The 23,605-nt window shown below is 33.7% G+C and overlaps 1 protein-coding gene across 13 annotated transcripts in view; it reads right to left on the minus strand.

Moving 5' to 3' along the window:
• Positions 1-23,605, minus strand: part of LOC122500749 (disintegrin and metalloproteinase domain-containing protein 11) — a 173,999-nt gene that overhangs the window by 86,523 nt on the left and 63,871 nt on the right. For all 13 annotated transcript variants that reach the window (XM_043609835.1, XM_043609824.1, XM_043609836.1 and 10 more), the window contains exon 2: positions 2,320-2,370. In XM_043609835.1, coding sequence (XP_043465770.1) covers positions 2,320-2,370 — 51 coding nt within the window. The remainder of the gene's footprint in view (positions 1-2,319; positions 2,371-23,605) is intronic.

Below are 23,605 nucleotides of genomic sequence, written 5' to 3' on the forward strand. Positions count from 1 at the left end.
AAACGCCTGAAAGCCAAGCGCCGCTGATATAATCGATTAGAGAACTGCGAAAGATAAACCCATTTCCCCTCCCCCTCTCTGGATTTATTTTAATCTCAAGAAAAAAGTGGATAACGAAGAAAAAGTAATAATAAGAAAAAGATATTATAGCCAAGAACAATAAAAAAATATAGAATCAAGGAAAATACATCGTTACATCGTTTCTCTGAATTGAGAAAAGCAATTTTAATTATAGATTGTAATTTTAGAAAAGAAATTTAAAGGAGAGAACAAAAAAATTGAAAGATTAACCATTAAACATATTAACCATTAACCATTAACCATTAACCATTAACCATTAACCATTAACCATTAACCATTAACCATTAACCATTAACCATTAACCATTAACCATTAACCATTAACCATTAACCATTAACCATTAACCATTAACCATTAACCATTAACCATTAACCATTAACCATTAACCATTAACCATCAACCATTAACCATTAACCATTAACCATTATCCATTTAACCATTAACCATTAACCATTAACCATTTGACATTTAACCATTTTACGATCAACTATTTTTCCATGAAACATTTGACCATTTTCCCATTAAACATTTGACCATTAACCGTTTAACCATAAACCATTTTCCCATTAACCATTTGACCTTTAACCATTTTCCCATTAAACATTTGACCTTTAAATATTTTACTATAAACCATTTTCCCATTAAACATTTGACCATTAACCGTTTAACCATAAACCATTTTCCCATTAACCATTTGACCTTTAACCATTTTCCAATTAAACATTCGACCTTTAACCATTTTACTATAAACCATTTTCCCATTAAACATTTGACCATTAACCGTTTAACCATAAACCATTTTCCCATTAACCATTTGACCTTTAACAATTTTCCCATTAAACATTTGACCATTTTCCAATTAAACATTTGAACTTTAACCATTTTACTATAAACCATTTTCCCATTAAACATTTGACCATTTTCCCATTAAACATTTGACCATTAACCGTTTAACCATAAACCATTTTCCCATTAACCATTTGATCTTTAACCATTTTCCCATTAAACATTTGACCATTTTCCAATTAAACATTTGACCTTTAAATATTTTACTATAAACCATTTTCCCATTAAACATTTGACCATTAACCGTTTAACCATAAACCATTTTCCCATTAACCTTTTGACCTTTAACCATTTTCCCATTAAACATTTGACCTTTAACATTTTTTTTAGTATCTAATAATTTTTTGAGGGAATCAGAAAATTCTTTAGCCTCAGGGAAAAAGTCAAAATTTTGTCTGGAAATTAGGGAGAAAGAAAATTAAATTTTTGTGGCTATCCTCAAAGAAAAAGAGAAGAAAAACAAAAAAAATAACAAAGGGTGAAAAAGTTGTCAGCCATCCCATCAAAATTCTACCCCAAAAGAATTTTTTCACCCCATCTTTGATTTCTCATTCCTTCACTCTGACACTAAGGACCGAAAAACAAAATTACTTTCAGGAAAGTTGTCGTGTTGTTCAAGCGGAAAGAAAACTAGGCAGGAATTCTCACAAGTGTCTTGAGAAATTCAATTTGCCGACTGAAAATGGAATTAACGAGAGCTTCATTAAGAAGACAAAACTTAACGGCTGACAAGCTTTGCGTAAAAGTATTTTTAAAAAAAAGAAGAAATCTTGAACATCGAGAGAAGACTCTTCTTGTAATGGAATCGATCAGAGAAACAAATTAAAAAAAAGAAAGAACAAAAATAAAAATTCGATAAACAAAAATTAATTTCAGAGAATTAAAGTAATCATTTTTTCCCCAAAACATTTGACAATAAAAAAAATTATGTAATTTTTTATTTCCGCTATACTATTTTTTAGTGAATAAGACGAGACAAATGGTTTCACTCTAGGGGGATACATAGTAGAGCGCGATGTCTGGGTATTTCGAGAAAGGATAATAAGAGAAATAAAAGAAAAGCAAAGAGAAAAAGGAAACAAGGAAAGAAATCGACTATACTCTCTCCTAGACATGAATCTTTCTCGCCAGAAGACGTCTGCTTTATGGAGAATCTCGGTGAAATTCCCGGATCGCATGATAGCGATGAAACTTGCCACACAATCTCTCCCCCCAACTGGCTCGTAGAAACTTGACGCTTAATGGGATTATGGCACGAACTATACGCGCCGCGCAACGAACAGCAAATAAAGTAGCAATAAACTGTTATGGTTTTTCACCATAATCCAATTGTTGTGTATGCATTTTGTAAAAATTTACAACTCCTAAACTATAATAATAACTATTACTCACCAGAGGGATTTTCTTCACTCCAAAAGGAGTCGTCCAATGTGTAGTCAGCTTCTGCAACAAACAAATTTCGAAATGGATATTAATTTCTAGTCATTGGGACTTATTTATGTTTATAAAATAATATTCTTTGAAGTTAGAATCTGAAACCTTATTTTCTTCTAAATTTTTATCAAAGCAAATATTGATCAGAAGTCTTTGTCTGGATTGCAGATGCCAAATATGGTCATCCGTATTTTGTCATTCTTCTATTGGTTCCCTACTTACAGGTAATAAAATTTTTATTACATTGGCCCAAAGGTGATAAAAGTCCCTTTGCAAAAGGAACGGGGGAATCTATAAAAGGTGCTACCCTTGACGAATTAGTCAGTCCAGGAATCGCCACCAAGTTAACATCGGCACCCTTTGTCGAATTCGTCAGTCCAGAGAAAGTTGTCTTGATGAGTAAGTCTAAACCAATACTTTCGCTGGCCCGAAAATAATTTGAGGGAAATCTACTGCATTCTCTGTTTCCGCTAGACAACGTCATTTCCTCGACCTCACACTGAAGAAAGTATCAATTTTTGGGTCTATGACTCTAAGAATAATTTTATAAGGTAACTAATGCTTTTAAATTTTCTTCCTATTCAAATTCTCGATTGATTCCATAAAGTTTGTCAGTATTCCTAAAGACATCTGGATCTACTCATTCTCTCTGATTCTAATTGTAAAGGATTCAAATAAAAACTTTAATAATTTAATTTTAATTTAACAGTTACTATTTCTTAAAACCTGTCCCTTAAAATCTGTCAAGACTCCTGTCTATTGTCACGTTTGGAAGTGTCACCCTCGGGAGGTGAATTTTGAAAAGAATCAAATTAAACGATAGGGAATTGTATCATCATTCATTATTAAAGGAGGTAATTAATTATCATCATTAACACGAGTTTAAATTCTTTCTATTAATTCAAAAATTTCTCAATTGGAAACAAATTTAACATTCACGTAACATTTAAAGATATAAAATTTATAGAAAGGGAAATAAAGGGAATGAGTGTGAAAACGAGAATCTGTAAACTTTATTATCTACTCTATTATGACCCGTAACGTTTGAGTACTTGACAGTCTCTATTGGCTAATAGCGGCGATCGACAACTATGTAAACAAGTAAATTGGTAGCGTTGATGCCACCACTATATGTGTATATATACACACTATCAGTCTTTTATCTTACCACCCCGAGTGTTTACGAAAGGAAAAGGCAAAAAAAAATTCTCCCTCCTCCCTCGATTAATAAACTAAACTGATTTTGTTGTCCTAATTATAAATTATTACCTTTCTAACGAGCCATATTCCATCATTTTCAATTAGCATTTGAGTTATTACTGTTATTCAATTGAGTCTAATTTTAATTGAGTTTTCAATTTGCTAATTGGATTTTGCATCCCTCGGTGTGTGTATGTTTGGAAAAATTACGCAAACATGATGTAAAATGATCCAATTTATCTGTTTTTAATTCTACCATTCTGGTACATAACTTAATTAACCTACTGGTATTAAAAATTCATTGATTTTGGGCTATCAATCTTTGTTATGATTTTCATATTGTTGTTCTCTATTAGGAATGATGAAGATAATGTTTATTCTATTTTAGGAATGGGATTTTACTGTACTGGGGAATAATATAACTTCTGAATGGTCATTGGAGCATCTAAACGGTCCTTCGATGACTACTAACCATCCTTGGAAATGGAACGATCACCCATTACCTTCTAGGTGTCTATTAAAGATCTTGGTTTCGAATTAGATCGTACCCCAAGGTATTTTAGTAGTCTTAATGGAGACCAACTTACATGTTAATTGTTGGATCTTAAATTATCAATTTTATTTACTTTCTATTCATTATTGTAATTTTAATTAATAATTATTTGTTCTTTGGTTTAGCGCGCTAGTTCTTTTTGACTTAAGGCGTAGGGAGAAATGTAAATTCCCTTTTATGTGACAAGTGTGTAGTGGCATAAATGTAGCAGACGACGAAAGCACATTTTTGTATGTAGTTTGATTTTGGATGTTGATGATGATCTGTAATAATAAATTAAATGTCACATTCATTTACTTTTAGTATGTTAAACCACGAGAAGAGCAGAGAACGGTAATCACTGTGAACCCTGTGATATGATTTAAAATTATATTTACCAGTATTCTAGTCAATAAAAAGCTAGGTTTTAAATTTACTTTTCTCTCTAACTGCCTAAACGTGTCTATGCGTAAACGTCCTATTTTCAACAAATAAAAAAAACTAATAAACTTTTTTTTAATTTTCTGTAACAGCAGTAAAACACGAAAGTTTAACAGTCACGGGTCTTTTGAAATACTGTGCACGTCAATTAGAAAAAGTGTAGTTCTAAGAAAATCACCCAAAAGAAACTGCTTACTTACTGCCCTCATTCTCTACGTTGGTGTAAGTTGGTCAATTTTCCGAGTTTTCACATCAACCTTGGCTTAAAGTGTTCTTAAGAGTTTGGACTCGGAAGTAACACAAAAACGTAAAGTTTTGAAAAAAAAACTTCAGAGTTGTGTTTGTGACTTAAATTCCGTTTTCGCAATAGGTGGAGCTTACCAGAATTCTCACGAAAAGAAACTTTATATTTTTGATTTATTTATAATCTCATTGGATTGAAAGTAAATTATTTTGCGATGTTAGAATTATTTTCGCTGTGACTTCTTTCAATTTACTTAGACAGCATAATTGGATTCGTGATTATTCAAGAGTGTCAAGAAGCTAAATTTAGAGCAACTGTTGATCATCTGTCACAACAAGGGAAGCTGCCTAGCCGTTTTGCTGAGTAGGCATGTTGGTTAACAAACAGCTCTTACGCAGAGAGTCAGAGTTTACCGACGGTCGATAACGAAATATCGACTTTAATTATAGATGTCGTATTTATTTTAGTTCGAACACTTCGGATTGAAATCTAGTCTGGAAGTTAGGATTTTTAGCACAAGAAGATCTGATGGGACTAACCATAATTCATTTTAGTTGATTCCGATCTTTGTGCGCGGCTGGTATTACTTTAATTTTGATTGGTTAAAACGTCGTCTAGGGTGCGAACAGACTCTAGAAACCGGATCCCCATAAAGATAAGAAATCCACTACAGAATCAACGACTCCAATAAAATTCAATTCCACGGAAAATTTCTTCATAAACTTCCAAATAGACAGCAGTCAATTGTTTTAGAAACAACACTCAAATTTCAAAGAGAATTTGATGTGCAAATGTTACTCATCAATTCGCAAACAAGTAGGAACCCAAAGTCACAAATTCCATCTCTAAACCTAATTTGACTTGCGCCACTTTACATCTGATGATGAACATCCAGAACCTTTATTCGCTCCGTCACTTGCATTATAATCAAAGCAGACTCTTGTGATGGATTATTATATAGCTATATACATAAAATTGAGCAAAGTTAATTATTTACATAATGTAACAACGGAATTGAACAAAGAGAGAGAGAGAGAGAGGAGAGAGTGGTGCGTATAGCTTTGTGGTATGCCTGAAGCGTGAAACATGTCTCAACGCGTTTCTGACTCGCTTGTCGAGTTGACAACTTGGAACACCCAACTTCGTCTTTTTGTTGTTCTTGTAAAAAAATTTTAATTAATGCACCACGCAAACTTTTTTTCATCCCGTGAGAACGTTTGCTCTAGAGACAAAATTTTTAAACAAGCTCAACTGTCAATTAACGGAACGGGATTTCAAAAATTCTATTCAAAAAGTGTTAATAAAAGACCAATGAATTTTATATAGCGCTATCTGGGGTTAGACGTCTGTAATATTTTCTTTGGCATCTTTAAATATATTTTCAGTTCTGATTGTGCTGACGTGTTTTTAATTGTTATACCAAATGTAAACTTCACTTTTCTTTTACTAAACAATAATTATTTAGAAAATCTCCCTTAGGGTCCAGAATGTTCCAGGAAGTCCGAAGTTTTCGTTATTTCCAGTGGGGAATTTTTTTAGGTATTTTTTCCTTTGATCGACTGCGGAACTGTAATTCATTTATTACTCCTAGTAGCGCACCGATCTCTTTTAAGAGACGCGTCAGCAGTCATTCTCAATATGCTGTTTGTAGCATCTAGTCCAGTTCGATGCTCACAATCAGTTTGAGTGGTCAGTTTGCGACGGTATATTAAAGTGTAAATTGGTTTCATTATTTCTGCTCCTGTCAAGATTAATTGTAAGTTAATATTAAAGTGTAAATTGGTTTCATTATTACTGCTGCTGTCAAGAATAATTGTAAGTTGATATTAAAGTGTAAATTGGTTTCATTATTACTGTTTTAAATCCATTCGGAGTTTTCTGAATCTGGTAGCATTTTTTCTTCCATTACAATTTCTAATACAGTCCTTTTAGCCAAAGGTTGGTTTTTTGGTAACTTTTGGTAATCGTTGGGTAAATGAGATCTGAATTTGATAATTTAGACAAATTAGAAATTCGCCAAGACAGATATAATTATCAGGTGGAACAATTCTGAATCAAAGAGTTCGATTGGTATCTAATAGATGTCCTCGTGGTCGGTAAAGTCGTTTACGTATTTCTAACTGTTGGAGTAGAATAAATTTTATATCACGAGATTTAAAAACTGGTAATCGAGGTCAGTGCCCAGAGAAACAGGTTTACAAAGTGTGAGTGAAAAAGTCATCATAAGGAGGGTTGCTTACCGCAAGGAGTAGGCTAGCAAGAAAGTGCCGAGGGCATTCCAATGTTTTGAAACTTTAACTACGCATTTAAGGGAATCGGTAAAGAATGCACCCGCGAGTTTATTATTCAAACTCGCCCTCCTTTCAGTAGATTCCTACTTACGCAACTTTTTATCACGCCGGGTAATATTCCAGGAAAAAAAGGGAAGTTAGGAAATTGAGATCAGAATTCCTTTTTTCGTATCTTTTGTCAAAGGACAAAAAAGAAACTTGGGAAAAAATTTGCAACCAAGAAAGGTATCGAAAAGTATCTGCTTTAAAATTTTCGAATGGAATACTTGAAAGGAAATGTCATACGTTAGCATTGACTATCATTGAAGAGAGAAACTTTCCACCCCTGGGTTATTTTTGATAATGCGAAACTGGGCCACTGAATTCACTAGACCACTAGTTCCCGTCTTCGTTTCGAAATACCCTTTTCTGCCTCTTCCAACTCCCAACCCCTTCTGACCCCACCTCAACTCCTAATCCTCAATCCCCTCCTCCACCCTTCTTCAACCCCATCCTCGTGTCCTCATCTCCAACGCTTGCCCTGCATCCGCGATATCTCTTCGTCTTTCCATACCGAGGCTATTTTATGAATTTTCCGAAAGCTCGCCCGTATGGAAATGAAAAAGTTTCGTTTTAATGAAACTTTGCAAGGCAACTTTTTTTTTTTTTGCTGAATCAACTACTACTACTCTCATCCAACTAAACCCCCTACCCACAATCTCGACTAACAAGACTTTTTAGTTTATACCTTGTCACGCAAAGCCAACCAGAAATCCAACTTGGCAAACGAAAGATGGATGGATACATTAAAACACATGTTTCCTTTCAAACATATTCAACACATGGAAAAAAGCTTTTATGAATACACTCTTTCAAGAAAATATTCAATATCGAGACTTAGAATACCCTCCAATTCTCAGAAGGAAATAAGTAACGGTTGGATTAATTTAATCTAGTTTGATTAAAGATCTCAGGCACGCCAATCTTTCTTAAACGTTGAGGAAAAAGATTTCCGTTGAGATTCCACCTTTTCTTTCGTCTACCGCTATTTGTAGCACTTACTTATGTTACTTCAGGGAGCCATTGGTCGTACAACGATAAAGAGAAAGAGGAGAAAATTCATCAAGAACGAAACTAGCAACAACTCTTTAGTGCAATAAATTGTGAGTGTGCTACTCCTTGAAACGCCATCTTTTCTCGTGGAAAAAGTAAGACACTTCACCTCACGGTATTTATATGTGTGTGTGTATATATATACTGAAAGGCGCGTGGACATTGCAAGTAGAATAAGAATGGGCGCCGCGCCCATTCCACTAACTCTCAGAGATGCTAACGTCACAAAGAACCTCGCTTATCGCTTTCCATCCCAACCATCCATAAATCTACACTACACTCTCTCTCTCTGTGTTCAAAACTAAAAACGTGAATTATATTGGACTGACTACTCAGCCAGTATGGAGAGTTTTGTTAGTCACAAAAGTTCGAAAATATGAATACTCCCTGAAAATGGAACATGGATATTTATCACTTTTAGTGGCTTTGCAAATTCAAATACGCGACGATTCAGACCAAAGTTAAGTGGCGTTTAATATTTCCCATCGTTTCAATGGTTTTTGGAATATTTACTTATTTTCCTTCAGTCTTTTATTTGATTGTCGATGGGAAGGCAACTAAAACTATATCGTCTTAAAGAGGATGTGATGCAAAAAGTCCCCTTTAAGTCAATTCACGTCCCTTTGATTACTGGGTAACGACATAAAATTACGGAAATCGGAAAAGGCGGATTTGATTGACCTGGAGATTTCAAATCTTAGTAATTGGTTAAGATTGGGAGTCATGGAGGTGAAAGTGGTCTTTTTGGTATCCTTTAAGTATCCTTTTTTGTTTCTCCGTAATCGGAAGTGAAAAATCTGCTGATACAGATATCTGGATTTATATCCAAACTTTTTTGGGGCTAACCGCTCTTGCTGTGGTCGACTTACTGAAAACTTCTAGCCTTTTACAGGACTATTCTTCAATTCACGGTACTACCAACGTGAAAAGGTTACTTCCTATTAATTCGCGGATTTCTTTTTGGCAAAAATGAAGCACTGGAAAGACATTAGGTTTAGAGGACCCTCATTCAACGTTCAGTCAATTTTTACGTCAAGCATTCAAAAACCGCTGACACTTAAAGAACTACTTCAAATTTCATGAGTTTTGCAATTAAATATTCCGAAGGTTGCAGTCAAGGTAATTTTAACTTTCAGAAAATTTCCGGATAGTATACAGGTAACTATGTCATCAACGAGTAAATAATAAAATACTGGTACGAGAGGTTTATGCTAGGGAAATCAATATTAATAAGCACTTTGAATTTCTAGTTGGGGAATTTTTTCCTTTGGGTGAAATTTGAATCAGCCTTAATCTGTCATTTTCAACTCTTTCATTCTAGATTAGTTTTCGTCTACATTAGTTCTTCGTGTAAATCCATTTTCGTATCTACACTTCGACTACTATTTTATCGGATCCGCGTGGACGTGATCAGAATTTTATGCGACTGAACTTTAAACAGAGAGGGCAACCAAGAGGTGTTAAATTTCGATAAATGATGATTCTGCAGAGATAACTAAATGAAAAGGCGGGAACGAAAGAAAATTAGCAAACTGGCATAGGATTTATTTTTCTTCACCACCGTCAACAATCTATCTCAACTCGAGTAAATTTTAATAGTTAGGAAAAATTTTCACGAACAGTTTGAATAAATCCAAAGGTCTGGGTCTTGAAAAAATTTCAAAGAACGCTATTTTTAGACTTTCTAGGATCCCATCTTGATTATTTCTTCTCGTCCACTTTTACTAGTGGTTCCTTCTAAGTAGAGTAAGGTCTCACAAAGTGACCAACCTCGGGAACAGTTGGTAAGTGTCTCTTGCTCTAAACCACGCCCCGGAGGTAAAATAAACCATCATCGATTTCGAGTTCATGTGACATTTGTTCTGTAGACATTGTTGAATCCAAATACCAGACCCTCTGTCCTTTTAGATCGTAGCGGCGATTTTATCCCCAAATTGACCCTAAAGACACGTTTTTGTCCAAACGAAATCTCCTCCTTCGTTATCTCGATTCAATCTTTTAGCATATTTTATTAATCCATTTGCACTTGCTCCACTATTTAATTTTCAGTTCTTCTAATCCCTGAACTAAGTCTTAAGGAGACTTGCGTTTTTCTTTCAATCTCCTATTCAATAACATTTTGTTAAAATGTCATTCTGCCTTAGTGTATAATTACAGATAAATAACAATTTATCTCTAAGGCATTTCCATCTGTCTCTATTCAGTAAAAATGACATAAAATTAACAACGATGTTCCTTTCCTTCTCTTTTCAAAATAAATAACATAAGAATGTCTTCCATTACCTAATTTGCATATCTACTCCTTTCATTTAAGGATTTTTCAAATTCTGTTTCTTCTATGCAATGCACTTTTAGAAACTTTTAGAAACAACTTTAGTTGTGGTCTATTTCTTCAGACCTCCGGCTATAAAACAAACAAGAGTTCCTAAAGTTTTTCCGAACAAACTGCCCTATTTCTTTTCTTGAGACACTACGTCTTGGTTACGCCAAGTGCCCAGAATTCTCCATGTGAATCACTTTTATTAATTTGTGGTTTAGTCGGGATTATCTACTACTGTTACATCAAAACAAAAAAATCTTTTTTTAATACCTAACGTTCCTGGTTTTAAATTAATTAATTTCGATTTCAGGAAAGAATTTAATTTGGGACTACTAAAAGTTGTGGGATTAGAAATTTATAATAAATATGCAACGGCATGTGGATTAAATTTAAGTAGAAAGTTTCTCCTTTAATATTGTTATCGACTTGTCTTGAACTTGGAGTCACTGGAACAAATATTAGTTTATTCTTCGGTCAATTAATGGCACAATACTGGTTTAGACTTACTCATCAAGACAACTTTTTTCTATTTTCAATTCATGGCACAATACTGGTTTAGACCTACTCATCAATACAACTTTTGACAGGAGTCAAAGTCAAGGCTTTGACGGACTATTGCATCTGATGATTGAGTTTTTTAGACTGTTTTCTTGGGAACAGTTTAGCTCCAAGAAACTGGAGAGTTTTTGGATGACAAATGGCAGAACAATGATCAGAGGGAGAAGATCCAGAAAGTCCGGGAGGAACTGAAGGCACGACGATTAGACGGAAAAACAAATGTATCAATGTACCATCATGGAATCCCTACTATAATTAAAATCCCTTCTCGGAATCCCACATCCACTCTTACAGTTCAGATAGATGCGTGTAAGGAGAATTTGTTGTGATTTCCCCTTCTGGATTCTAATTTAATTTACCATTAAATAAAACATCCTAACGGTAATCCATAAATTAGTTATTACATTTAAATGATTCCCTATCCAATTTAACAAGTCTAGAGATTTAACGGACTTTAACTGATTTTCTTTTTAATGCCGTATTTTACAGTTGGAGACTGAAGGTGGCACGTGCCCATGACAGAGATGTTATTGTCAACGTTGTACAATGTATCGATCGCTTGGGAATTCGCGGAAGAGAATTCGAGTCATGCCTGCGCTTCGTAAGGACACCAATGGAGGGAGGAGGAGAAAGGACGTGTCGAATATTCTAAAGCAGCCTTCTACTCTCAACCCCTGGCTCATTCCCACCTTCATCGACCTCCTCTCTCTCTCCTCCTTTACTCTTCATCCTGTCTCTAATTCTCTCTTCGAATTCAAATTGCGCTCAACCATGCTCCCTAACGCCAACGCTGTCGTTACTGAATTGCAACCGTGATGGGTGAACATGCTGCTGCACGAGAAACTGCTACGATTAGGATTAGAATATATGGCAAAAGATGATATATGCACTATTGAATGCCTCTCTCCCCCCCCTCCCAAAACTTATTGTACCAGAAGATTGTCCAATTTTCTGCGTCCATTTATGAACTCGATGTTTTATCAACCCTTCAAAATTTTCAAGAGAGGGAAGTTTTAGTAGCGAGATTGTTCGCTTTACCGATATATCAATTTCACACATGTCGCTTTTATTGGATTATTCCTATTAAATTATATTTGGTGTCGAATTACAGGGGACTTCATGTTGGGAAAGTTGATGCCGTTAAATTTTTTTTTTAATTTCAATTTTTATGCACTGACTATATATTCACTTTATTTTGCTTTTCTCTCCACTCACGCAAACTACATAAATTTTACATGATGAAATATTTTTATAATCGAAATAGCCGACGACATTATTGGAAAATAGTGTATAAAATTTTTTTTTATTTTCCAACCATTATTCGACGAGAATTCTTGGAATAAAATAAATCTCCAGGTTTGATAAATTTAATTTCCCAACGAATTGGATTGAAGGAAACGAAAATTGCTTGACAGGATAAATTATCGTTGTATTCCCTTTACAATTTAAGCATTGGATGTAATTTAAAGAGAAGATCTTTGAAAAATTAGGATTTTTATACTATTTCTTGGATGATAGGTAATTGTCAAATATGATTTGCCTCTTATATTCTTGTCCCGGACGTGGAAATCTTTTTCTTTTTTCCAAGTGCATTACGAGGACTTTTACCGGATGACAAAAGTCATCGTTTATACATTCAACCGGCGATACTTTTTTAAGAATTTATTCCTTAAAAATCCTTAGTGTCTCGAATTAATAAATATTGTCCTGGGAGGAATGAAAAAGTAATGTCATCGAAGAGAGGAAAGTATCAGGGTGGAGTAAAAGTTTCCGGAGATACTTGTTGGATAAGAGAACAAGTTTTAAAGTCAAAGTAATGAATTATCGAGATCAAAGATAGAGCTTTCACGTTACAGATGTTGCAGATAAGTTTCTCGAATTGAAGTTTCATAATCCACTGTGGGGGGGCGAACGTTTTAAGGATCGACGTTTGCGTGACGACAGAGACTTGGAGCGGATAACTTGGTTATAAGTGTTTTCAACTGTAAGTCCTGGCTGGATTCAAGTCGAGTTTAAACGGACCGAAAGTCCGTGCTTGCACTTTATTCGCAACTGGCATTTCCGCCCTCTTCGTGCTTCATACTCAATGGAAGAGTCCGTAAAAGATAATTCCTCCTCTGACGCCCGAGCGTGGCAAAGTTCGTTCAACCTGTAACTCTAATACCACTTCCACAGCAATGAAACTTGCCCTGCAGAACTTAGCTACTTGTGCACGCGCTATCAAAGACGCAATTCTAGGAGCCACAAAATAGGATTTACAGTAATTGCCCAAACGGAAATAATGGACTTAGAGGAAGAAATTATTTATGTACTGAATCGGTTCCAGGATTTTCGTCATAATGCACCGGCAGTGCAGAGGGTGCACAATAGTATTAATTTTAGACCTTTATGTATTTTTAGTTCAGCCGAATTTAAACCCATCCAATCTTAATGAGTGGGTAGAATTAAATTCTTCCAAAGTTTGATTGGCATTGATAGGATTAATTATAATGGGCAGGTGAATTGCCGTTACCTCTTGAGTCTGTATTACAAGTATTAATTAGACATTTTATTTCATTAATATTGTCCAAAAATCATCAAAAAGCTTCCCCTAACTTTTGATGATAAGAAACTTTTAGTATTCCCAAATAAATCATGGAAAAATCCTTGTCATATTATTCAAATGGTATTGTATAAAATGGTTTCATTATTATTGTTTCAATCTTACAAAAAAGCTTACCCTAAATCCTGATGTTAGGATTACAAAAAACCGTTCATTAGAAACACTCCCATAATTTGTAAATGGTATTACTGTGTAAAATTGTTTCATTACTGTTGTTTAAAAATCATCAAAAAGCTTCCCCTAACTTTTGATGATAAGAAACTTTTAGTTTTTCCAAACTATTCTTTGGTAGTTCGGGCCTTTTTTCAAATGGTATTACTGTGTAAAATGGTTTCATTAATATTGTCCAAAAATCATCAAAAAGCTTCCCCTAACTTTTGATGATAAGAAAATGTTAGTCTTCCCAAATAAATCATGGGAAAACCTTTGGCATATTATTCAAATGGTATTGTATAAAATGGTTTCATTATTATTGTTTCAATCTTACAAAAAAGCTTACCCTAAATCCTGATGTTAGGATTACAAAAAACCGTTCATTAGAAACACTCCCATAATTTGTAAATGGTATTACTGTGTAAAATTGTTTCATTACTGTTGTTTAAAAATCATCAAAAAGCTTCCCCTAACTTTTAAAGATAAGAAACTTTCAGTTTTTCCAAATTATTCTTTGGAAGTTCGGGCCTTTTTTCAAATGGTATTACTGTGTAAAATGGTTTCATTAATATTGTCCAAAAATCATCAAAAAGCTTCCCCTAACTTTTGATGATAAGAAACTTTTAGTCTTCCCAAATAAATCATGGGAAAACCCTTGACATATTATTCAAATGGTATTGTATAAAATGGTTTCATTATTATTGTTTTAATCTTACGAAAAGGTTTAGCTTAAATCCTGATGTTCAGATTACAAAAAACTGTTCATTATAAACACTCCTGTAATTTTCAAATATTAGTGTGTAAAATAGTTTCATTACTGTTGTTCAAAAATCATCAAAAAGCTTCCCCTAATTTTTGATGATAAGAAAATGTTAGTCTTCCCAAATTAGTTTTTGGCATTATTGATTGTACTAAATTTGTATTTAACAACACATATTTTTCTCTTGATGGAAAATTTCACAGACCGGGGTTATCCGATCTCGACTACAGTCTTAGATATTGTTATGGATAATCTGGAAATTGAAAATCAACTGTAAAAAATGTTAACCTTGTTGTCAATACTTTTAATTCTTACAATCAAAAACTATTTATTAAATCATAGAAAAAGATTCAAATACAAGTTCACCAAACAAAATTTTTCTAAATGCCAAAACGCTGAATATGGATAATTTTGAATGTTCGAAATTCTGTGGGCTAAAGTTTATGGAATACATTAATGAATTACACAGATTGCATCGAATTGATTTTGTGTATCGTCAAGTTGCGAATGATTAGAGTTGCCCCTTCGATGTTCTACACGACTTGGCAAAGAGGAATAATTTAGTAAATTATTATAGAAAGCATTGTCATAACTTCTTTTTGTAAATTAAAAATATCAGTGATCATTAGTACTAACGAGGTGCGGGGAATTCTCCAGAGAAGAGAGAAACAGTAGTATTCTAAAAACAAGCGTGATTGCCCAAAAGGGAGAACTTACCAAAAAGGAGTGAATTTGGCAAAAGACAAAACAATAAGAGAGACTGCTGTGCCAAATCTCATTCAATTTAGTCAGCTTCTAGGAGAAAGGTCGTATCTTCAAGACCAAGAATGCTGCTGACTCTAATTTCGCATATTTTAGAAGTATTTTTCCGCCTCTGAAATTTACACTTTAATATTTTGTATTGCGAAAGTATTCTTGGTATGAAATTACTATTATCAAAGAATTCTTAATCAAAATTGAAATTCGCATTTGTGATAATTTGAACTATAATTTCAAATTCAAATTTTGAAATTTTTTTCCAAATTCGTCTGTATTCTGTAAGTTTAGGTGGACTTATTCGAAGCTGTAAATAAAGTTAGAGATCAACCGAAAGTTCGTGGGATAAAAGTGATTGACGCACCACGAAGGGTCAACTTCCTGCTATCTCAAGGGGGAACCTTCTTCCCTCCAGACAAAGTTCAACTCAAATAATCATGATTCAAGATCCAAGGCATTATTTGAAAGATAAAATACCAAAGTGATGAAAGCCACGATGATTTAATCCGAGGGAATTGGTCTTTATTTGATTTTCCGACCAAACATATTCCACCTCGAGGATGGTCAGGTTGACCCAATATATGGCCGGATATGAGCGGTAAACGCTCTCAATATTAATTTCCTCTTGAGAGAAAAGAACTATGTACAAATTTTAATTAAAGTAAAAAATATTAATATTTTCTTATTTAAGTTTTTTTTCGCTCTTCTCTTTTCAATGCAATGACAATCAATTTTCAGAAACAAGCTTCCTTATCAACTGGATCGAACTTGAAGACGGGGAAAAACAAGGTCAGGCAACCGGAAATGAGATAGAGACAAGAAAGCATTGTTCTCGGCTTCTAGCGGGTGGAAAAAGAAATTTTATCTATCAAAGTAGTGGCGGATCTCTTAAGAAACCCATCTGAACTTTAAAAATTCAGACATTATCAATATTGTGAGGCGATTGTCTTTGACGGGGATACGAAACTTTTTTTTTTATTTTCACTTTAAAAACTTTGATCCAGCTTGGCGGAGAAACCTTTTCCTAAAGCAAAAATGAATTAGCCTTTAATGAAGACAAATAGAAGGACACAATTGTCCCTGTGTAAATTAAAGGAAATTAAAAACGTAATAAGGTTTTTAGACTTTACGCATTTACATCATCTCTTAAGCCATTAATTTTACCATTTTGCGACTGCTTTTAAAAACTAAACTGCTTTTTAAGTCGAGCTGAGCATGGTTTTATCTTTCAAACATCATGAGAGGCGAGTAAAATATTTAGAAAAAGAAAACTTTAATGAAACATCTTTCAGCTTTTTTTTATTCCTAAGGATCGCAAACTCTCTTTTTATTATTTTAATCTTATTCCCCTTTTTTCGGAACATTTTTCAACTCTAGAATTTCTGAATTCTGTTAATTTTTTGTATATTAAAGAATGTAATACAAAATAATGTAGCTTTTCTCTAAAACAATGTTTTACATTCTTACTCTCAAGTCCCAAGAATAAATTTCACCCGAAAAAGAATAAAATTCTTTTATGGCAAGTTTTCACCCCGATTTTTATCTCCAGATTCTTTCCATCTCCAGATTTTTATTACCCTAATATCCGGTGCATCTAAGAACCTCTAGAAAAAGAAATTTCACCGGTTTTTATCCTAGGGGATAATTTTTTTTTTCTAGAGAAGAAAAAAACGTTAAATTTTTTCTTTTTATCAAATCTTTAATGTTTCTTGATAAGTTGGAATCTGGGGAAATTAAAAAATCCATGAAATTTTTAATTTATTATGCAAATTTATTTAGGTGGGTATAAAATATTTTTTATGGTGAGGAAAATTATTTTCAATTTGGTGTATTTATTAGGTAGTGGTATTTAGAAATTATTTTACAATTATGAATTCGGAAGAGTTTTTTTTGAGATATAGCAAGGATAAACATTTGCTGACAACGTGGAGCAGTAATCTGTATGGCATGGTGCCATTTTTGGAAGACACATTTGGATGAAAGGTTTTTTTCCTGATGGCGACATTAAATCGAGTAAAATTGATGAAATATTGAAAGATCGATTTTGCAATTTTACAATTTTGATTTTACAATTTCAATAGGATTTTGAAGAAAACTTTCTCCGGATTCTCCAGGTAAACTTCAAGCGGAATTTCTTGTAAAACTTTGACTGGCATCTGAAGGAAAACTATCAGAGGAATTATAGTACGAAATATCATCGGAAATTCCAAAGAAAACTATTACTGTGATTTCGGGGGGAATTCTGACTTAAATCACAGGAGAAATCTTTGCCTGAATTTCAAGGAGACTTCTACTGGAAGCTTTACTGTGATTTCCTGGAAAACATTCACCGAAATCTCCAGGAAAGCTTTCAGCAGAAATACGGGATGAATTATCACCGGAATTACAAAGAAAATTGTCACCGGGGTTCCTTGAGGAATTTCTCCTGAAATCACAGGAGAAGTCACGCCTTAATCTCAAGGGGAACCTTTACTAAAATCTTTAGGGAAACTAAGTAATATGCAAGAAACAGCGGTCCCCTCACCGGAATTAGGGGAATAATTATCATCTAAATCACAAGATGAATCATCACTGGAATTTTTACCGAAAATAACAGGAGAAATCATGACCGACATGTTAAGAGGAACTTCCACTGGAATCTTTAGAGAAACTTTCACTGGAATCTTAAGGGAACCTTCCATCGAAACATTGGGAAAAAAATCAATGAAATCCCTGAAGCGTTAGCGGAATCCAGACTTAAAGTTTCTCGGGAATCCCAAGGGAAATTTTTACGGAAATCTTGAGAGAATTATGAAAGAAAATAAACTTTTCACTGAAATATTCAGAAAGTCCTTTCGTAAAGTTCCGGCTAACCTTGAAATTCCGGTGAAGCTTTTCTGGGGATTTTAGTGGAACTTTCCCTCGAAAGTTTCCGGTGGGAGTTTAGGAATATCCGTCTAGTTTTGTCATGACAAAACTTTGAGGAAGCTTCCGGAAGAACATGGTCAACAATATTCGAGGGAGTTCCAAACTTTCCGGACAATTCGATTCAAGTATGATTCCTAATCAATGGGATTTCATAATTTTAATTTAGTTAGTTTGCTACTTTTACTTTTCTAACGAAACAATTACGGACAAGATAATGAATTGTTCGAAAAGAGATTTCGAAAAAAGGATGGACAGTCGGTCGTTAAACCCTATGGAATCCGAGTAATCAATTGAGGAGTCGTAAAACGTGCTGCTCTAAAGCTCTCTAAAGTGAATGATTCCTGGAATCACATCTGTAGCGACGATGAGTTGAGAGTGTCAATCGATAGGACAGTTCGCGAAGGCATGAAACATACAGTTGCAGCAGTGCCAGTGGCCTGAGTATAAAAGGCCGCGGCGGCGGCGGGTGGTTTTCCCGCCAAAAGTTGGGCGTGCTGTGTGTAAAGCCCGGAGGGAATCGGCCTAGGAGCGTCAAGTGCTCGCGGTTCAGCGCTCTCCCTGAGCAGCCTTCTCTCAAAACTCATAGGCGTAGACGTAGTTGGATGCAGAATTGGACTCGTGGCACTGCATCCCGCACATCTCGCAGGTGCAGGGCGTGGTACCTTGTCGGCAATATCGATTACAACCCGGGCGGTTGCGCATTCACGTCGACACGTGGACGTGGACGCAGCCAGACTAAATTTGCGTTGCCCTATATTTTAGGTCCGCACTCATCTGCCTCTCAAAGATTGATTGCTTTCCCCCTGACTCCGCGGCTCTCCTCTCAACCCGAACGACGGGACCAAATTCCTCGCGCCTTTACCACCACACTCACACTCACCCTCCTCACCTATTATGGCTTGACCGACTCCACCCGCCCAACCGTTTCCACTTTTTTCTTTTTTATTCCTTTTCCCTTGGATCCTCATCCATCCAGACTATGGGTCCAAGACGATAAGCACTTGTCGCGATCCTCAAAAAATGTGGCGGGGGTGGAATCGATGAATGAACACAACAACAGAATTTATCAAATTCCTTTCTCCTTTCCTCTCCATCATTGCACTTGTCATAATTTTGTTTTTTTCCGTATAAAATATTAACCGATATCCTGATGTCTGTTTTGTCGCCTCCGGAATCTTCGGAGTGATAAATAAGACTCGTTTATAGATGAAAATGGATGGTTGTTGTAATTTATATTCCAGAATGATGGAGTACCTACTTTAAGAAAAAAAACTAATGACTGATAAATCCAAATGGACTAAAATTCCAACCGGTAAGTAACTACAACCGTAACTGTTATGTATTACTTCGTAACATTTTATATTGTCATAATCTTTATAAAAATAACCTACTAAAATTATATAAAATCAAGACCAAAGGAATTTCCCAATAGATAACAGATAATTTTTTTTGCTGGATTTGATGACGTTCGTGATTGGTTGTAAGTCCATGATGACGGTTGCCATTGGTCAAAAATCTTAGCGATGGCAATAGACTTTATAAATGAGGATTAACTCCGAGAATCCAGGTAATATTTTCTTTCTCCCTTCCTCGCATGGAAGACTACAGATAAAAGTCTAATACTTGTAATATACAAACTCAAGAAGTAATATCGGTTAATTTCAATAAATTTTTTGATTAATAGTATCTATCCTTTTCTTCCCGTTAATTCCAATAAATTCTTCCACTAATTATTATTCTTCAAAATATTTACTGGAAATAAACGAAAGAAGATTAATTTTATTGATTACTATTAATAAAAAAATCGATTGAAATTAACCGAAAGAAGTTGTGAAGAATTCCGGAATTTTAATATCGAAAACTCGGCGAAATATCCAAAAAGCTACAACGCAGATATTTCAGTTTCTGGTTCAGAACTTCAGTATAACAAATCTTTCTTATCCGATACCAACTCATCAAACTCGAAACGCTTTCCTAGGGATTTCAAAGTAAAAATTGAGAATTGTCAATTATTGTAAAGATGGATTTTTCCTCAAGTATTAAAAACAAAATATATTGGTTTTTCCAATCCTTCCCAATCCTCGAACCCCTTGCGAACTTTCTTGCAATCATATTTCTTTTAAAACAATTCTGAAAGCAATCGATAAAAATTGATTTGCCAAAGAAATATAGTGGAGGAATAGTAGTAGAAGTAGTAGTGGAAATAGAAAAATAGTAGAGGAGATGTAGAAATGTTAATTATATTAATTATTAAATAACAAAATTAATAATATGCGATAAAATATGTCTCTACATTTTATTCAACACTTACTTCTGTGAATGTATGAAACAAGTTTTATCATTATTTTCCTTCTCTCTTTTTTTTGTAGTTATTTCTCCGAAAAGAAACATGAAAACGTTCAAAATGCAAAAGTTTAAAATGTTAATAATAACTTTCCTATTCAGAAGGCTTAAGAGTTTTTGTATACATTTGCATTTAACTTTTTAAAAAGATTCAACAACTAACAATGTCGAGTAAGTATTCCAAGACGTTCAAGTTGGGAAAATTTTAAATTTAATATTTATGGTTTATAACCTTATTATTTAAATGGTTTATAACTTTATTGTCACGTTCTCTGTCTTACTAAATAAGTTTTAATAAAATTTTTCAATGTTTTGCTATCTGTTTTTAAAATCAAAATTTTAAAATTTCAGTTAAGAGGTTAATTTTTACTTAATTGGTTATTATTAACTAAATCATTAGAGGGTGATGAAATTAGTTTCACTTCACTCTGACTTCACTTTCACTGCATTCACTCTTTACTTTCACTTCACTTTCACTTTATTTCCACTTTGCTTTTACTTCACTTCACTTTCACTTCACTTTAACTACACTTTTACTTCACTCTCACTTTACTCCCACTTCGCATTTACTTTACTTTCACTTCACTACCACTTTACATTAAATTTACATTCACTTCACTCTAATTCACACTCACTTCATATTTACTTTACCCTCACTTCATACTCACTTTACTCTAACTTCATTCTAAATTTACTCCTACTTCATAATCACTTTACTCTCACTTCTCTCTCAAATCACTTTAACTTTAATTTTACTTTAGATTCACTTTACTTTCACTTAACTCTTAAAAGTAAAGTAAAAGTGAAATGAGACAGTGTTGAAAGTAAAAGTAATGTGTGAATAAATTAGAGTGAAGTGAATTGAGTGTGAAGTGCAAGTGAAGTGAAAGTGACTGGAGAGTTAAGTGAAAGTGAAGTGAAAGTGATTTTAAAATGAAGAGGGAGTGAAGTGAAAATTAAGTGAGAACACAAATGTATTGAAATTAAAGTAAGAGTGACTTAAAAGTGAAGTGAAAGTGGAGCGAGTGTAAAACTGAAGTGGTAGTGAAGTGAAAGTAGAGTGTAAATAAATTGAAAGTAAAGTGAAAGTGGAGCCAGTGTAAAAATTAATTGAAAATGAAGTGGTAATGAAGTGAAAGTGAAGTGTGAATAAATTGAAAGTGAAGTGGAAGTGGAGCGAGTGTAAAAATAAATTGAAAATGAAGTGGTAGTGAAGTGAAAATGAAGTGTGAGTAAATTAAAAGTGAAAGAAATGTGAGAGTGAAGTGAAAGTGAAGCGAGTGTAAAACTGAATTGAAAATGAAGTGTGAGTAAATTAAAAGTGAAGTGAATGTGAGAGTGAAGTGAAAGTGGGGCGAGTGTGAAAATGAATTAAAAATGAAGTGGTAGTGAAGTGTGAGTAAATTGAAAGTACACTATTTTTATGACTCAATTTTTTCAGACATCGATTTTGTGGCTATTTTATTTTTAAAAAAAGTTGGAAAATTCGAAAAAATTACACTCCACCGAGTGTGAAGAGGTTGACGATGTAATTTTTCGCGAATTCTTTTCCAATTCGACTGTATTACTCGATGTTATGGGGATTTGGACGTGGATTTCTAGAATTATACGCTTTCGAAGGCACTGAGTCTTTAATCGGCTTAAGTTTTACATCTTCAGCAGATGGAATGCGACAAAAAAAAAGAAGCGCGGAAAGAAAAAAAAAGAATTGACTTGTCTAAGGCTGTAAAAATGTGCTTATTATTCTGCTTGTAAACGACCGCTGGAAAAGTAAGTGGAAATGTACTGGAATACCGCGAAAAATTCTATTTGCATATTATAAAGCGAAACTGACATAGGAAGGTTTCAGGTTAGAATTTTTCTGTTTCTGAAATGAAATTTTTATATTTTTCATTTTTTTTTTGAACTCCAAAAGCTTCTTTCTCGAATATAAGGATGAAAGCTGCCAGTTTTCTCTCTCACAGGTTGGGGAACAATTTTCAAAAGCGGAGAATGAATAACTCAAGAATCTTGCTGAGTTTGGACAAAATAGTCTTATCACTCGTAGTGTGAGGTTAGAAAAATGATGAATAATTCAAAAGGTTTTACATTTTGTGCTCGAGTTTAAAGAAAATATTTCTTCCACTCAAAAAAAAAGTGTCAAATGTCCTCAATGTAAACAGACTTGTTTATTAACTTTATATTTTTTATAGCTTTCAATAAATAATCCAATTTTCCAGAAGCAGGAAATGTACCTTTATCCAAATATTTTTTCCCCTCCGCTTATAATCATCGTTTCCTTAAAATAACTAATCGAAGTAATCACTATTTTCCATGCGTGCTCTTAGCACAAAAAGTATAAACGATTTAAAAAAAATGATTCAACCTAAAATTTCCAATAATCACGCGTATTTATTTTGTGGCAGCATTTCAAAGGAGATTTTTAAAGCAAAATTAATTAAACAGAAAGAGAAATTCAACCATCAGATTATAAATTCATATATGGAAAACGTCTAAAGATTGAAAAGCAAAGCAACCTTATTGAAATGTGAGTATTCAAACAAACTCGCTAATTTTCACTATATATTAAAAGTTGTATGATAATATTTCCAATGAGAAATTATGAATTTATATATAACTTGAAATATATACGAACAGTTGAACTTTCGTATACATATCAAAAAATAATCATTTATTCTATTTTTAAAGTAAATTATTCATTTATTTTCAATAATTAATAATATATATACAAAAATTAAAAATAAATAGAACAATTAATAATAATTTAAATTGGAATTGTAATATTGAAATTGCAGCATTGTTCGGAAATATTAATTTTGCAAAAGACGCGAACTCCAAAGTGTATACTTTGGTTTATCGGTTGATTTTACAGTAAACTAATTATCTCCCGTGAGTTAATTAACATTAATTTCCAATATTTTATTAAATCACACGCTTTTATCAATTTAACCACAATTTAATGTTATTATTACTGTCCATATAGTTTATTATTTAATTATCATTCAATGTTTCACTGTTTAAGCGACTAAAGGTATTTTATAATTT

The sequence above is a fragment of the Leptopilina heterotoma genome, unplaced genomic scaffold, assembly GCF_015476425.1.
Source record: "Leptopilina heterotoma isolate Lh14 unplaced genomic scaffold, ASM1547642v1 Lhet_191, whole genome shotgun sequence".
Classification (NCBI taxonomy): Eukaryota; Metazoa; Arthropoda; class Insecta; order Hymenoptera; family Figitidae; genus Leptopilina; species Leptopilina heterotoma.